The sequence below is a fragment of the Myotis nattereri genome (assembly GCF_964212035.1).
Source record: "Myotis nattereri genome assembly, chromosome: 1".
Taxonomy (NCBI): Eukaryota; Metazoa; Chordata; class Mammalia; order Chiroptera; family Vespertilionidae; genus Myotis; species Myotis nattereri.
Window position 1 is genome coordinate 227,170,945 of NC_138075.1, and position 16,819 is coordinate 227,187,763.

Sequence of the window (16,819 nt, forward strand, 5' to 3'; positions counted from 1 at the left end):
GTGCGCACCTCATGCACGTGAGGAGGGGACATTTCAGACACCTCCTATGTACAGCTGCTTGTGCACATCACTTTAATTTCACTCTATGACCTCAGGAAGGCAGTCTAACAGACAAAAACCCTGAGGCTCAGGGAGGCTACGTCACCTGCCCGAGAGAGGCTGCTGGCTAAGACCCAAAGCCAGACTCACGGTCACGTCTCACCGTAGTACCAGGAGCCCTGCCCTGAGCCCGTTACCGCCCACTGCCTCCCCCGTGGGTGTGGGGGGGTCTGCGGGGGAAAGTGGGTGGGTGGAGTGGCAGGAAGAGAAAGACGCCCCAGTACAGCAAGTAGGTAAGACCTTTCAAGAATCAATCCAGGGGCCTTAACCTAATGCCCTCTGTCCCTGCCCTGGGCGAAGGCCTCCCTCCCTTTCTGGGCAGACACTACAACTGTACACACCCCTCCATGATGCATCACTGCACTTGCCTGGGTGGTCTGTCCCCTCCCTAAAGACAACGCAGACCCACCCAGGGGCACTCTGGGATTATCTCCTTCATCCTTGTGATGGAGAAGGGTTTCAAGGACAAGAGGGTAACACCGAAGAACTGCAGGCACCGAGGCTACTGGAGGATTCAGGACAATATAGTTTATTTTCTCATAAAAGATCTACCAAAAATATATATTTTTCTTATAAGAAAACAAAATTTGAGTTGTTATTATTTATTACATGTTTTACAAACAGCAGTGAAAGGAAGAAATCAACAGAATGGACTCAATTTATTAAATATAAAAATGTTCACTTCAAAAGTTTGACCTTGTCCTTGAGTAGCTTGAAGGCGGGGTTCTTGCTGACTTTCCTGTTGAAGATGGCCAGGAGCTCCTCTTCAGACCTGTGGTGTTCGCTCGTCACCGCGTAATACTGAGCTAAAACCTTCGCAAAGGAGAGCAACCGTCAAATAAAGGTCATTGTCCTGAACATTTACCTAAGAGAGACCCGGGTGCTGGCCACACAGGGTTGTGCTTGTGAAATCGGTGCAGCAGCACATTGGAATGTGAGCACCTGGCTGCATGTGGGTCAGATGTCGATAACAAACTAAAACCAGAGAAGAAAGCATTCCTCTGGAATAAAGGATCGCAAACTAGAATAATCATTTCAAAATCACGCCCGCACTGCGCCGGCTGAGGAAGGGTGGGAGTCAGCCCCTTCCCTCCCCCCGAGGCCGGACGGGTTACCAGGGCGTCGTAAATGAGACACACACACACTCACAGCACTTGAGGTGTTTTAAAATAAAGAACCGATTCTCCCCAGCTGGTGTACCTAGGTTCGTGTGCATACCTTTTTCCTTAGCTTTTTGACTGCTATTTCATTGTCTGGGGCCTGCTTCAGGACTGCTTTAATAGTCCCCTTCCAGTTGAATTTCCCTACAATACAAAGAATAACATGCAAAGCACTGTTTTGTTGGACCACCAGAAGGGAAAGGAAATGATTTCTGCAACATCTACTTGCTGCCGGGAAATGAACGAATCCTGAGTGGGCAGGGGACCACAGCACTGTGCAGCAGGCCCTCGGCCTGTCCAATCACAGCAGCCTGAAAGCACCGCTACCCTTCACCGTTCTTGTTCTCAGAGTGAGCAGGTTAACCAGGCAACATAAACACTATCACCACTACAAATTCCTGTAAAAAGATAGAGTTGCTTTGAAGGATCTCAGCAAGATTCACTAAGCATCCACGGAGATCGTGGGGCTGAGCAGTGAGCAACACAGAGGTGAGCGAAAGGAGCTTAACCTTGAACGAGAGGAGACAGCCACAATATCACTACACATGGGCGACAAGACCCAAAGCCTTCATGTGAATCTATAATTACCTCAAAGTAAACCCTTAAACAAATTAAAGTTGGGGGGTGGGTTCCAAGCTAAGAGATCTAACCCAACTTGGGCAGTCACTGAACCTCCAATAATAAAGCCTCGCTTCCCATGAGTCCTTGGATCTCCTAACTGGCAGGACTCCGGGGGCTGCTTTGGGCCTGAGGAACGGGAGCAGCCGTGTGGAGGAGGCAGCCTGAAGAGGCAAGGCCAGGGACTGGATTCTGACAAGGACACATGCCAGCCGAGGGAGCGGGGTGGCATGGAGTCCAAGCAAGGAGGCACCAGGGACAGACCCAGAGATAAGAGGGGAGCAGCCAGGTCTGGCTGGAGGACAGGAAGGGGAGCGGGTCTGGGAAAGCACGGGGGTTTAAGTTCCAAAGATAATGCGTATTTCCAATCCAGACTGCTTTCCCCTTAATCCTTCAAGCCAGACAGACACACTGCAGGAGTGACTCACAGCCCTCCTGGGTTCCTTTGGAGTCACTCCCGCCCTAGAGAACTTTGCTCACCTCCTCCTCCCACCCCAGAGGGCAGAGCTTTCCAAATGACACAAGTGATACCTTTTGCAGGAGCTTCATGGTTTTCTGGTTCTCTGCCTTCAGCCAGTCCTGGGAACTTAATCTTTTTCTTCTTAGAATATGCTTCAACTAAATAGATTTTAAAAAAAATAGAGATTTTGCAGTTCTGACATCTTCTACACTTACTGCATCGTCCATGGCCAGCCCCTTCCATCACCTTGCTCATCCCCCAAGCAACCCAGCCTGCGGGGTTTCTCCTCCCGGACAGTGGGGGACAGTGGGGGAAACCGGGAGTTGAGAGGTGAGGCCACTTGCCTGGACTCAGCCCAGGTTGCCCTGACCCCAAAGCTTATGCTCTCTGCATTACTTGGTTCCCAATGCACGATCTAACAGATTTTATGCACCCCAAATTCAGAGCATGGCCATTGAAACAAGCCCTGCAGCACTGGCCACACACCTTCGGAAAGCTTCCGCTTCCTCTTCCCCACGCTTGTCTCTTCCTTGTCCGCGTCTCCATTCACTCCACACTTGCCCGTGCTCCTCGGCCCCTGGCGCCTGTTCCCTGCGGGGCCCGTGGCCTCGGGGGCACCCTCCCCGCCCGCCTCCTGCTCGGCCTCAGGCCTCATTTTGCGCTTTTTAGACTTCTGACTCTTGGTTTTCTCCTGGTGGTTTTCTAATTTTAGTTCTTTCTTTTCTTTTTTCCTTTTCTTCTGCCGCTCTTCCTTCCTCTCTCTCTTGTTCTTCTTTGCCTCTGCTTGTCCTTGCGTGGTGTCACTGGCTTTGGAAGGTGCCACCGTGGTGGTGACTTCTGCAGGTGGCTTTGCCACTTGGTTGAGTGGCTTTTGCTCTTGCCCTTTACTGGCTGGTTCCTTTTTATGAAGCAAAAACCAAGAAACACGTAAGTATTCATTCCACACACCCGTTCACAACCTACATGTATCTACTGAACGCTGTTCCAAGGAAAATGTCTTTCTTACTTACCATTTTAGAACTGTGACCCCCCCCCCCCCAGTTAAAATATAGTAAATACACAAAATGAGAAGAACTCCCCCAGCCCACACCCCTCTCTGCATTTTTAAAACATTTTATTTATATATTTTTAAAAATATTTTTATTGATTTCAGAGGAAGGGAGAGTGAGAGATAGAAACATCAATGGTGAGAGAGAATCATTAATCGGCTACCCCCTGCGCGCCCCCTACTAGAGGCCAAGTCTGCACCCTGGGCACATGCCCTTGACCAGAATCAAACCCGGGTTCCTTCGGTATACAGCCAATGCTCCATCCACTGAGCCAAACCAGCTGGGGCCCCCTCTCTGCATTTAACAGGCATTTCATCCCACTGGAAAAGGAAAGAATTCTTAAATCACTTCCGCCAGACCTTTATTTATGGCTCACAATTCACCTTTCTTTCCAATGAAGGTGAGCGCTCAACGTGGGGCAGAAACTAGGTTTAGGTACCTGCAGGCCTGGGTTCAAGTTCCAACTCTGTCAATTACCAGGTGACTCAGGACAAGTTATTTACCTGCTCTAGACCCGTCTCCTCATCTGTACAATGAAAGGCAGGAAGCCCTTCCTCACACTGTTCATGTACAAATAAAATAAGAAATGTCATGCGCTCAGTGCAGGGCATGCTCAGCGCACACGAGAAGGGCCTTGTAAACGACCAGCGCTACACAGAGGCCTAATCAAACCGTCATTCAGACTAGGTGGGTCCCGAGAGGAAGTCAGGGACGCCTGGGCAGTAAAGGTGGCGGCTGAGGAGTCACGGAAAACTAACTACATGCGCTGGGGTGGGGAGAACCTCGCACTCACTGCATCCCTTATTCAAATCAGCACATGGATCATATTTTAATTTTTTAAAAATCTTTTTATTGATTTCAGAGAGGAAGGGAGAGGGAGAGATAGAAACATCAATGATGAGAGAGAATCATTGATCAGCTGCCTCCTGCATGTCCCACACTGGAGATCAAGCCTACAACATGGGCATGTGCCCTGACCGGGAATCAAACCCGGGACCCTTCAGTCCGCAGGCTGACGCTCTATCCACTGAGCCCAACTGGCTAGGGCTGGATCCTATTTTTAAAATAACTTCAGCACAGCTAGTCCCACTGTCTGCTGTACTCTGTGACTCGAAATGTGCGGAAATCTCTACGCCAGCCCTGCCCACGAGCTGGCGCAGAGCTACCTACTGAACGGCCGCAGCCCTAAGGTGCCTGTCAGGCAGGGAGAGGGCCAGAGGCAGCAGCTCCGGGAAATCCCGAGACTTATGAGTCCGCAGACCGGGCCCAAGTTCCATCTGTGAGTTACCAGCCAGTCACCTCCAGTCTTCACCCTCCGGAGTCTAGGTCACAAGAACGGAGCTACTGGCCTCCAAGACAGAGCAAATAAACGACTGGCTTTAACTCAAGTACCATACAGTCATGCCTCCCTCTGACACCCATGCTCACCCTCTGGCAGAAGAGTGGTAACTAAATCGGGGTTTTCTCGGTAGCAGTTCAGAGAAAGAAAGTCGTCCGGGCACACGGAGTGGGGGGCGAGGAGCAGAGAATGAGTTCAGGTACAGACTCAGGCGGAAGGGGGCAAAGAAGCTTCCCTCCTGCCCTGTAATTGTGTTCATACTGCGTATCGGTTATTATCTTCATCACCAAGGGCCCCAGAGCTCAGCCTGCCATCGCCCAGTTCAGATCAAGTCTCTAGTGCAGTGGTTCTCAACCTCCCTAATGCCACGACCCCAACCATAAAATTATTTTTGTTGCTACTTCATAACTGTAATTTTGCTACTGTTATGAATCATAATGTAAATATCTGATATGCAGGATGTATTTTCATTGTTACAAATTGAACATAATTAAAGCATAGTGATGAATCACAAAAACAATACGTAATTATATATGTGTTTTCCAATGGTCTTAGGTGACCCCTGTGAAAGGGTCGTTCGACCCCCAAAGGGGTCGCGACCCACAGGTTGAGAACCGCTGCTCTAGCAGGTGCTTTGCTCCCACACCTTAAACCACAGAGGGAAGGAGGGGGAAGGCAGGAGGCACACAGCCACCAGCCTGCAGCCACACAACAGTGACTGGTCAACCCATTCCCCATCTTCTCTCTCCTTTATTCCAGGCTCTCCTCCAGTGTGGTCTCCTCAGCACCACCTCACTGGCTCTTACCTGACAGAGCACCCTGCTTTGCTCTCTGCCCCTCTTCCTGCCTTCTATTTCTTCCTAGTGCTTATCACAACCTGGTGTTATAGCAAAAACCCACACATATAGTTGTCTGTCTCCCCCACAAGAACACAGCTGCATGAGGGCAGGACTGATTACAGCTGTATCCAGTGACTGGTGTGCGTTGTGCTGGGTATAAAAAGTATCATGTAGAAGAGAAAGCCGCCAACCTAATGCCCAGCTCAGAGTAAAGGGAGGGATAAAATTGCAGGCATGAATGAACAGGGCCTCAGGACCGCTTGCTTTCACCAAACACTGGGATGTGCCGTGAAGTTCACAGAACACAGGCAAACCAATAATAAGCTTTTTACCAGGATACCACGAGCTGTTTACTGACTATTAATTCCTAGTATGTTCACAGCTTCAAAAGAACTTAAAAAAAAACTACAGTTGATCTAAGTCATTTCAAATCTTTGATTCTTAGTAAAAATAATGGCAATAACCTTTAAAAAATAGGTGCCACATACAGGCCAATTCAATGATTGGTCATAAGGTTTCAAAGGCCCAATTTGTGCGTTCTGAGACAAACGCTAGATATATTGCCAAGATAAAGTTTCATTTTTATCTGTTTGCTGCCTAAATTATTCTCTCCATAGCAAGCAAATCAACTCCTTACAATGTGACCAAAAGAAAAGACCAGCCAGAACCACTGTTGTTTTTTTAAACTACTACTGAGCGCCGAAACCGGTTTGGCTCAGTGGATAGAGCGTCACCTGCGGACTGAAGGGTCCCTGGTTCGATTCCGGCCAAGGGCATGAACCCTGGTTGCAGGCACATCCCCAGTGGGAGATGTGCAGGAGGCAGCTGATCGATGTTTCTCTCTCATCGATGTTTCTAACTATCTCTCTCCCTTCCTCTCTGTAAAAAAATCAATAAAAAATATATTAAAAAAACAAACAAAAAAAAACCTATTTGTTTAAAAAAAACCAAACTACTACTGAGCTCACTCCGGCAGCACATATACTAAGCTTGGAATGATACAGAGATTAGCATGGCCCCTGCACAAGGAGGACACGCAAATTTGTGAAGCGTTCCATACTTAACAAAGCTATTAAAGATATAACTCCGAATGGGATATAAGCTCCAAAAAGGAAGTGCAACAGAATTAAGGTGATAAAATCAAATTAACAATGTAACCAACACTGTGGCTATACAATATCAAACCCAAACCCTCTGCACCTGTATCCACATCTGAGGACTCACATATCCAACCTTTTTTGACAGGCAGTTGGCTGGCTTCAACCCACAGAATTCTCCCTCCACTGGAAGGGAAGAGACGGTGCTTAACGAGTGCCCGCTGAAAGGTGGGCATAGGTGGGTGCTTCTGTAGTCTCATCTACTTTAAAACCACAGCAGGTAAGGGCCCTGGTGACCCCTCTCCCCTTACCTAGAAGGCCACCTAGGCACTCCATCCTCACCTGCTTATCTTCCTGCACAGCACTATCGCCACCTGAGCTACTTCAGTTTTGTTCATGGCCTGGCACAGATCAGGCACTCATAAGTACTGAATGAATGAATGAATGAATGAATGAATGAATATGATCCACTTTTTAAAGAAAAGGAAACTGAGGCTCACAAGACAAGTAACGTGCCCAAGATCACACATATGGCAGAGAGCAGCAGGGATTCAATCCAGGTCTGCCGGACACCCAGAGCTCCTCTTCTTCCCGATACGTCTGCCGCCTGCTTTCTAAGCAAACGGTTCCAGGTTAGCTGCTACCAATGTCAAACATGGGGATGAAATACCTTCCCGTGCACAATAAGGAACTCTTCTCTGCAAGGCATTCAGTTATTCCTTCCCATAAAAGAAGGCCCAAGAGGCTCTCTGAAAAAGAAGGCTGTCTTGACCTCCAAAAATAAGACATTCCCACCGCATTATTAGTAAGCATGTCTGCCACGCAACAAATCTAAAATTAGGTCTGACTTACATTGCTGGAAGCTTCAGAAAAGATATTCCACACCTGCTCCAGAATCAATTCATTATGAACTTTTAAACTGTTCTTCATCCAGTTCTATAAGGAAAAAAAGGGGGGGAAATCCCATTGGACAGGTAAACACAGCTGTCCCTGACGGGCCCATATCCCCAGTCAGGGAAGCCATCTCAAATACATACCTGAAATTTTGCCTTTTTCCTGGGAATGTTGTCAAAACCACTAATTTGCTCTAAAAGTTCTCTCACTTTGGGGCTGACATTGGGCCTTTTTATTAATTCATTAACTTTCTACAAAAAAGAAAGACAAAACAACAACAACAAAATAACTGACATACGTTTCATGTAGCCAGGGCTACAGAAGCCACATGTCAAGTCCCAATTTTGTATTAATGTCTATCCTTATAAATTCAATATAGCACTGGAAGTCCTGGCCAGAGCAAGCAGGTGAGAAGATGAAATAAAGGCATCCTAATTGGAAAGCAGTAAAATTATCTCTGTTCTCAGCCAACAGGGTCTTACATGTGGAACACCCTACAGATTCTCCAAAAAGCACCTTTAGACCAATAAACAAATTCAGCAGAACTGCACTCAAATATCAAGCTGCATTTCTACAAACGGACAATCTGAAAAGGAAACTAAGAACTTAAACAAGGAACGTATGGAATGTTACTGAGTTAAAACTACGAAACACTGCTGAGAGAAAGGAGACACAGACAAATGAACGGTTCGCGGGCTGCCAGCCTTAGTAAGACGTCAGCACGACCCTTAGTCTGGCTGAGACATGCTGCTCCTGGGTCTTGTCGGGATGGGTGAGGCATTTATTCTCAGTTTCTCAGGCTTCCAAAGAAAAGTGGAAGGCGTCAGCTGAGACTACTGGACGGCTCGGAACGTACCTGCACCCACGCCTGCTGCTTGATATCGCCTTTGTGGGCTTTCCCTTCGTAACCTTTGCCGCCGTACTTCTGGTCTTCGCTTATGCATTTCACATGGTTTTTGTAGTCCTCGCCCCTGTGAGGTGACAGAGGTCCCACCGTTAGGTGCATTCTGAGTGGCGGCTGTGTGATGTCAGCACGCTGCTCCTGCCTTCGGCAGTCCACGCCGGCCCACTGCGCATGCCCCCACCTCCTTCACTTACTGTGCTCACATCCTGCTGCAGAAACCCCTTTTCCCAGCTGCACACTGTTCAATAGGAAACCCACCACCAAACTTTCCATACATGTTTTAAACAACAGGAATATTGAATCATAATGCTGTACAACTGAAACTAATTTAATGTTATATGTCAATTATACTACAATAAATATTTTTTATTTATTTTTTAAAACATATTTTTATTGATTTCAGAGAGGAAGGGAGAGGGAGAGAGAATCACCGATCAGCCGCCTTCTGGACACCCCCTACTGGGGATCGAGCCTGCCACCCAGGCATGTGCCCTTGACTGGAATCGAACCTGGGACCTTTCAGTCCGCAGGCTGATGCTCTATCCACTGAGCCAAACCAGCCAGGGCAATAAATATTTTTTAAATAGGGATCATCAGGTCACTGAAAAGTTCTGGGTCTCAGAGTCAGAAAAAAGAAAACTCAATTCTGTCTCCGTCTCGGAAGCTTTATGGGGCCCTCAGGGAATGTGTGGGCCAAGGCCAGGCGCAAACTCCCTGGAGGGAAAGAACCTGTGTTATATGTCAATCTTCCTCCTGGGATCCAGTACAAGCAAAGACTTCAGTCATTTCCCAAATCAGTTTTTAAATGTCACTGCTCTAGAGTAAAATAAAACGGACCGTCAGCAAACATCTCTCAATGCCAGAGGACAGTGGCACCGGTGCCAAGCCGCCTTTTGACTGGCCGCCTCTGAGGCTGAAGGGGAGGAAGATGGAAGAAGTGAGCCAGCATCCGGAACCCCCTAGAGATGCAGCTGGATGAACCTCAAGGCCTGTCCTGCCCCTCCCCCAGTCCTCACTTTTCCAGAGAAACCCCCTCCCCCAGTGGAGCCCCAGCATCACCTCCGAGTTCCTGGGAAGGACTCAGGCTTCCCTCTCAGACACTGCCTCACTGTGAATCAGCAAACTTCTTTCTGGTTTATAAACCCCTCTTCGGTGTGATCAGCACCCCATGCTGAGACCTCCCTCCAGGGTCCCGCCCCAGGGTCTGGGATGGTGCAAGCGCCACTGATGGATCCGATGCTCTAATCACTTCAATTCCCTTCCTCAGTCTTCTTTTTAAATCACCCAGACCAGGCAAATGGACTTGTAACCCACTTGTAATTTTCTTCATAATTTTCTTCCTCAAATTGGCCTCTACTTTTTTAAAATATATTTTTATTAATTTCAGAGAGGAAGGAAGAGGGAGAGAAAGATAGAAACATCAATGATGAAAGAGAATCATTGTTTGGCTGCCTCCTGCACGCCCCCTACTCAGGATGGAGCCCGAAACCCGGGCATGTGCCCTTGATCGGATGGAACCTGGAACCGTTCAGTCCACAGGCTGACGCTCTATCCCCTGAGCAACACCAGCTCAGGCATGCTTCTATTTTTTAAAGCTTTGTGGAAACAGTGCTTCCAACACTGGCCTGGTGCCGGGAGCCGGTCCATGCTTGCTGTTTCAAGGGACCTGGCATATATGGCATACTGTTCTTAATATGTTTGCTCACCTTCTTGGCACTATGTGTTTTAACCAAGGTCTCTGAGAAAGGTTGTTTCCCCAGGTAGGGATTTTCCCCTGAAGTTAGGGAGGGAATAAAACCTCTTAACTAAGTGCCAGGTGGGAAATTAATCACTTTAACTACGAACAATCATGCTTAAGCTACATAATCTTTACTCCCTGGAATGGAGGTAAGAAACGCCCTAACCCTTGGAATAGAGATTGATAGGATTGGAATCAACTGGTATAAATACAGATGTAAGAAGACAGAACAGAGACAGAACCTAGGCACAGAACCTACACAGAACGTTCTCTAGAGACAGAAGAACTTCGCTGGAGAGAACATGGCAAAAGTTCCTGGACAGAAACTGGCCTCAGAACCTAGAGACAGAACCTAGCGAGAGAACATGGCAAAAGATCCTGGACTGAACCTGACTACAGAAATTGGCAAGAGAACCTGACTAGAACCTGGTAACTGAACCTGGCTGGAGAACCTGGACAGAACCTGGCTGGAGAACCTAGCGAGGGAACTTGGCTACAGAACCTGGCTGGAGAACCTAGCAAGACAACATGGACACAGAACCTGGCTGGAGATCCTAACCAGAACTTCACTGGAGATCCTGACCAGAACTTCACTGGAGATCCTGGCTAGGCTGCTGATCAACTGAACACTGTCTCCATGTCATTCCTTCTTCGCCGACTCCATCCACACCTTTGGGGACCCCTGGACCTGCTGGGGTTGGACCCCAGCAGCCTGGGCCTTCACTATGGATACAGGAGCTACTCGGAACTTACCAGAAATCTTTACCGCAGTCAATGCAGGAAAGGCACTCACAGTTCCTGCAAACAGCCACATGCTTTTCCACTTGTATTTTCTTCACTGATTCACCACATGCATTGCATGTAAAAAATACCATTTTTAGCTAAATGATTAAATATTCTCTATCCAAGATAGGCTTTAAATCTTGTCCTAAAAAGATAAAAAGAGAAAAAAAAGGTAATTATCATTATAATCTGAACTTTTATTCCCAATAAATGATCACACAGCTAACTTTTCAACTATAATTTCACATGAAAATAACTACAAATAACAAAATCAAAGTTGATTAACAATATATATATAACTCTACCACCATGTAAGCAAAATTATAATTAACAGTGATACTAATGGCTAAGATGAGTGCATGCACACCATGTGCTGGGCCTTCTAAGAGCTTTGCACATATTAATTTATTTAATCCTCACAGCACCCCTGTGAGGGAAAAACTATTGTTCACACTTTACATGAGGTATTGAAGCAGAGAGAGATTAAGTAACTTGCCCAAGGTCACACAGCAGTAGAATCAGGATTTAAACTTGGCAGCTGTCTCTAAGGATGAAGTTTTGGGGGCATTAAGTAAAATGTTTTACATTTTCCAGTAACTTTCTTTCTCTCTCCCTCAGTCCCTCCTTCCCTCTTCACACTTAGGTGTGCACTGCAAATTATCTCAGGTCCCCAAATCCAGGAAGAGCAGAATGAGGGGAGGGGAGGGAGCTTTAGAGGGCAGAGAAGGGGCCTCTAATTTCTACAGGGCACACAAACATTCCTGTCGGCACTGCTATGCATCCTCAGTGTTAATACAGGAGGGTGTGCCCTCAGGCTGAGTGGTCAGGGGGAGGGACCTCCTTCTGTGGCTCCTTGTGGGATCGATAGAGAAATGGAACCTGCAGCTGCCCTAACTGCTGGGCACTGGACCACTGGAGGGCGGTCACAGACCCGGGTGTCCCCAGCACTGTCAGCATGACCTGTGCCGGTACAGATACATAACCATTTAAAAATTCATGGCGTTGCCACTGTGCTCCAAAACACACCCCCATCTGCAAGCGTGACCGTCCCAGTAACTTCCCATGCGAGAGGACTGCTGTTTTATATCCAAGCTACTGAACCCAGCACTTCCTTGCTCACTATGAAAATTAAGGCAAGGATCAAGTAAATGGGTGCAATTTGCTTCAGGGCAAGACTTCTCCCCAAATCCTCAGCACCAAGGAACACCTTCTGGTTCCCGGGGCCTGCTGCATCATGCTCCTCTACCGCCCTGGTCACTGCCCAGGTCACTCCTGAGCAGAGACCGGAGCTGCTCACGCCCGCTCAGCCTTGAGTGGAAATGTACATCCTGGCTGCAGCTCCAGGCTTGACGAAGGCCCAGCTGATCTCTCATGAGGCCTCTGGCTCTTCCTGGCACTGCCGGACATCAGCGAGCCTGACTGGCTACGCAAAAACACAGGCCCTGGTCCCGGGTCCCCCTCCGCAGCTCGCCATCCGGGTCAGTGAGCAAGGGAGGGCATGTGGTCAGCTACGGCCTGGCACCGAATCCAGAGGAAAGCAACACGGCTGTTTGTTCTAGGATGTGCAGCGGCCACACCATCTCGCCTGGTTGTGGGGAAGAAGTGTGGCACAGCTGCCAGCCTGGGAGCTGGCATCATGAGGGCCGTGAGACAGCTCCCTCCAAGCCTAGCACTCTGCACAGGCAGACGGATGCTCAGACGGATGCTGCCTGCCCCTCGGGGAGAACAAGGGCTAGAAGAGCCAGCACCACCTAATCAAGTCAGTAGTCTGCAGGGCACTCTGGTACAAGAACAAGGGCAAACCATCAACTCGGCACCGAGAAACAGATGGCCATTGTCCACACAAGGTAGGAGCAGAGCGATAAGCCACTTATCTGCTGCACATGTGTAAGTTCTTTCATAATGAAACTCAACAATGAAAAATACGCCTCAGAGTGAAGCTACGGCCAAGAGCCTTCGGGCCTTCCCTGCTGAGGTCTCCTGTTTTCTGATTGCAGGGAGAAGAGGGGGGAGGGGGCTTTGGCAAGTGTGCGATCCCATTGGGAGGCTCGGTCTGTCATCATGGAAGGTCCTGGGAAGGACAGGTGGAAGCAAACCGGCTGGACGGAAAGAAGCCAGTGATGTTGACAAACAAGATGCTGGCAGTATCTGTGCAAAACTCCTCTCTCTGGGGATGAGCCACACAGTGTAAACATCAGTCAGGATGGGATTATCTGATCACATGTCCACCAAAAAAATACCTCCAACCTCTTCCCTCAGTCTGTACAGCTAGTGCCCGCATCTAGAGATGTGTTCCTTCTCCTTTACAGGCCGAACATGTGGCTTGCACAGTGAGTCAGAACCTTGGCTGCATTTTTACTCTTGATATGAAATGGGATCACTGTGACCACCTGCTTGCCAAGGAGATAAATGAGGCCGGTGAGGAGCTTACCGCTCACTTATTCAGAGCCCAGAGGACATCCCAGCACCAGCTGAGGGTCACCTTGATCAGGCCTCATACCTGCCCCAGCCCCCGGGGGAAACACCTGTCACTTATGCAGGAAGCACTTGTGTGTCTGTGTGGGGGGTGGGCTGCAAGGAACAGCAAGCTGAAAGCCGTCCTAACTGCACAGCAGACAGGAAGGGGCCAAGGCTCAGTGCAGGCGAAACAATTCCAGAAGTGCAAATGCGACACACTTACAAAAATACACCATGTGAAAAGTCAGTCCCTCCAACTGAAGATAGCAAGCATTGCCTAAAACAAAAAATTAAACTCATTAACATTCCACAAGACGAAATAAATGTTAGAGAAATTTAAATAATTAAACAGAAATGGTAAATTTGTAACAGAAATTAGGGGAGCTGAAGACATGCTGCATGAAGACGCTGGGACACTGTCTGCAGGGCTCGGATGTCAAACACGGCAGTGTGTGGCCCCAAGTGTGAAAAGATGGCATTCTCTCCGGGGCTGAACCTCCATCAGAGCCGGCTTTTCCTTCCCTGGCTCCTCGCCTGCCCAAGGCTGGGTCCCAATCCAGCCACAGAGACAGATGCTGTGTCCTTCCTTCTAGAGAAGGGCAAGAAGGACGCAAGGTTGTGGACTGGCTGCACACACGCGGATCTTAGCCCCAGATGTTGCTGTAAGTGAACTCAGCAGAATTTACTGAAGGCCAGGTGTGCACTGGGATCCACATACCCAGGTAATCCCCCCCCCCTCCGACCCCCCTCTGTGTGAGCTTCTGCTGTCTATTCGTCTGACTGGGCAATTTACTGAGTTCTCATCACGTGCTGTGATCTGAGAAAAGGGTGATGAATGACGAACACAGCCACTAGCTCTCCACAAGGCCACTTCCCATCTATGATCACAACGGACCACCACCCAGACTCAGGGCGGCTCTGATCTGCCTGGAGACGCCTGCCTGCCTCTCCGCCATGACTTGTCATGTCCTTGGCCATACCTTGGCATCTGGGATCTTGAGACCCTCATCCCCCCCAAACTCAGAGGCGCTACAAACGACCTTCCCCTTTAAAATACAAGGACCCTAAGTCTTAGATCTTAAATATGAGGACTGAGCAAACCACCACGTCACAGGGAGGAGGACGGGGGTGGGGAAGTGGTGCCGAGTTGAGGGGTAGAGACAGCATCTGCCAGGGGCTGGGGCCGTCAGGAACTTATCAACATGCAGCCACGTCCTGTGGAACTGGGCCTGGACTGACCTGGGCCGCAGCCCGCACCTCCCCATCAAAACCTAAATGACCTCAAGGTGCGCTAACCTGAATCTGTTTACCTATAAAGCCATCAGAGCATTGTGCGGAAAGTGAAGGTACCAGCTATGAAAGACTCCTTCCCCAATGGCAGGATTTGATTTGCACATCAATGCTTCACACCCAGTCCCCACCTAAACCCATACTTCTTTAAGATGACCTCAATCCCCCCATCTATCTTCATAAATTCAGTCCCCACCCCACGGGTGCTACTTTACCACCCTGTTCCCTGATGACAGGTTTTGTTCTGGGATTGGATTTGTGGTGATTTTTAACCTTCCCCGCCCCCCCTCTACATTTTTACAAAAATGACAGTCACTATTCTTAAAACACTAGAGGCATGGTGCATGAAATTCGTGCACTGGGGGTGGGGTGGGGGTGGGGGGAGACAGGGGAGGTCCCTCAGCCCGGATTGCAAGAGGGCGCAGGCCAGGCTGAGGGACCAGGGAGAGACATGGGAGGTTGGCCAGCCAGGGAGGGACCACGAAAGGGCTCCAGGGCGTGTCCGGCCTACCTTGCTTAGTCCTGATCCGCCAGACCCCAGCAGCAAGCTAACCTACTGGTCAGAGTGCCTGCCCCCTGGTGGTCAGTGCACGTCATAGCGAGTGGCTGAGCGGCCTTAGCATATCATTCGCATATGACACTTTGATTAAACAGCTATCTAGACGACCGGACACTTAGCACATCAGGCTTTTATTATATAGGGTTCTCTCTCACATGCATACACACAGACCTAAACCCCACCGCCAGCGCCAAAAGAGCCCGTGACAGGCCAGGCTGGCAACCTCAGCAGTCCCCACGAGCACTGTGACCTCAGCTAGTCACTGTTCCCCGACTTCCAGGTTCTCCCATCTGTGAAACAAGGGGTCAGGCCAACGAGACCATCCTGAGCCCTTTTCAGAAGAATTCCAAGAAACCACGGGGATGGTGCAAGGGAAGGCCCGATGAGCACATGATGTCCACCGAGTAGATACTGTCCACCGTCCTGCCTAAACCCCCGAATAGGGGGCGCATCCACGCAGGACCTCTCCCTGGCTCTCTGCAAAAACCCCACAGGTGGGTAGGTACACCCATCTCCACTCCACAGGTGAGCAAACTGAGGCGGGGAGAAGCCAGCCAACCTCCCCCAGGCCCCACACACTACATCGCCAGCACGGCCTGAAGCAGCATCCCTTCACTGGTGTGACTGTCCGTGGAGGTCTCCTACCGTCCGGCTCTATGCTGGACACGGGGGGCTGCGGGAGAGCTGCGTGAACGAGTCCCACGCGGCCCCTCTCTGCAGGGAAGGCAGCCTTGCAAATACTCACCCTCCACCTCCTTCCCTACCGGTCTCCCCAGCCGTAGGGGCCGCCGGCCATCCTGACACCGGCTGAGGCCGGAGGTCCCAGGCCCCGCCGGCCACAGCGCTCCCCCCGGCCGCGCTCGTGTGCCCCGCGCAGCAGTCCTCGGAGCTGGTTTCGCATTATTCCCTTTCGACGGACGAGGGCACCGCGGCACAAACAGGTAACTCGCCGCGGGTCACGCGTGCAGTGGGAGGCGAACCTGGATCCACACGCTGTGGTTCTGGCCCGAGGTCCCGGCTCCCCACCACCCGCCCTGAGGCCGCCCCTCTCCGGACCGAGCTCCCCGACCCCGGGAAGACAGCAGCCTGTCCCCAGCTTGAGCCCAGCCCAGCGGGGCAACGCCTGCTTTGCCCCGAGCAGGGAGGGATCCGGCTTTAACACCGGGAGGAGCCGGTCGTTCTAAGCCCAGGACTCCCTCACCTCCCGGGGCACGAACCAGGTCCGAAGGGACGGCCTCCTCCCGGGCGGACAGGGACCCCGACGGTGAAAGCGCAGGCACGGCCGCGCCGCCCCCTCGCTCTCGGAGCCCCGCTTCCCAGGTCGGACCTGCGCCGCCGCCCCTCACCTCTCAGCCGGCGTCCGCCAACGGTTCCAACCGGCCGCGGGGAGCACGTGGAATCGCCGCGGCCGCCCGCCAGCCCAGCGCAGCCGCCGCCGCCCGCCTCGCTTCCCGGCGCGGAATTCGTTTCTGCGCGGCCCCGCGCATGCGCGCCGCGGCCACACCCCCGGCGGAAGTGACGATGCCGGAAGCC

The 16,819-nt window shown here is 50.4% G+C and overlaps 1 protein-coding gene across 3 annotated transcripts; it reads right to left on the reverse strand.

Moving 5' to 3' along the window:
- Positions 1 to 739: 739 nt before the first annotated feature.
- Positions 740 to 16,788, reverse strand: LYAR (Ly1 antibody reactive). Of its 3 annotated transcripts, XM_081084214.1 has the most exons (10): positions 16,633 to 16,744; positions 13,661 to 13,714; positions 10,951 to 11,125; positions 8,412 to 8,526; positions 7,699 to 7,806; positions 7,514 to 7,597; positions 2,824 to 3,235; positions 2,409 to 2,495; positions 1,318 to 1,403; positions 740 to 912 (listed from the first exon to the last, which is right to left on the reverse strand). In XM_081084214.1, the coding sequence occupies exons 3-10, from the start codon at positions 11,070 to 11,072 to the stop codon at positions 778 to 780; spliced, it is 1,149 nt and encodes a 382-aa protein (XP_080940340.1). In that variant the 5' UTR covers positions 11,073 to 11,125; positions 13,661 to 13,714; positions 16,633 to 16,744; the 3' UTR covers positions 740 to 777. The 3 variants fall into 3 exon arrangements, with proteins under 3 accessions (XP_080940340.1, XP_080940339.1, XP_080940341.1); XM_081084213.1 differs by lacking the exon at positions 13,661 to 13,714 and having other exon boundaries at positions 16,633 to 16,788; XM_081084215.1 differs by lacking the exons at positions 7,514 to 7,597; positions 7,699 to 7,806; positions 13,661 to 13,714 and having other exon boundaries at positions 16,633 to 16,767.
- Positions 16,789 to 16,819: the final 31 nt, after the last annotated feature.

Coding starts and splice junctions, on each gene's coding strand:
- LYAR (XM_081084213.1), bottom strand. CDS start 11,072: ATGGTATTTTTTACATGCAATGCATGTGGTGAATCAGTGAAGAAAATA. Junction 2,496..2,823: donor GAAGCGGAAGCTTTCCGAAG/GTGTGTGGCCAG, acceptor AAATCTATTTAG/TTGAAGCATATTCTAAGAAG. Junction 1,404..2,408: donor CCATGAAGCTCCTGCAAAAG/GTATCACTTGTG, acceptor TTTGTATTGTAG/GGAAATTCAACTGGAAGGGG.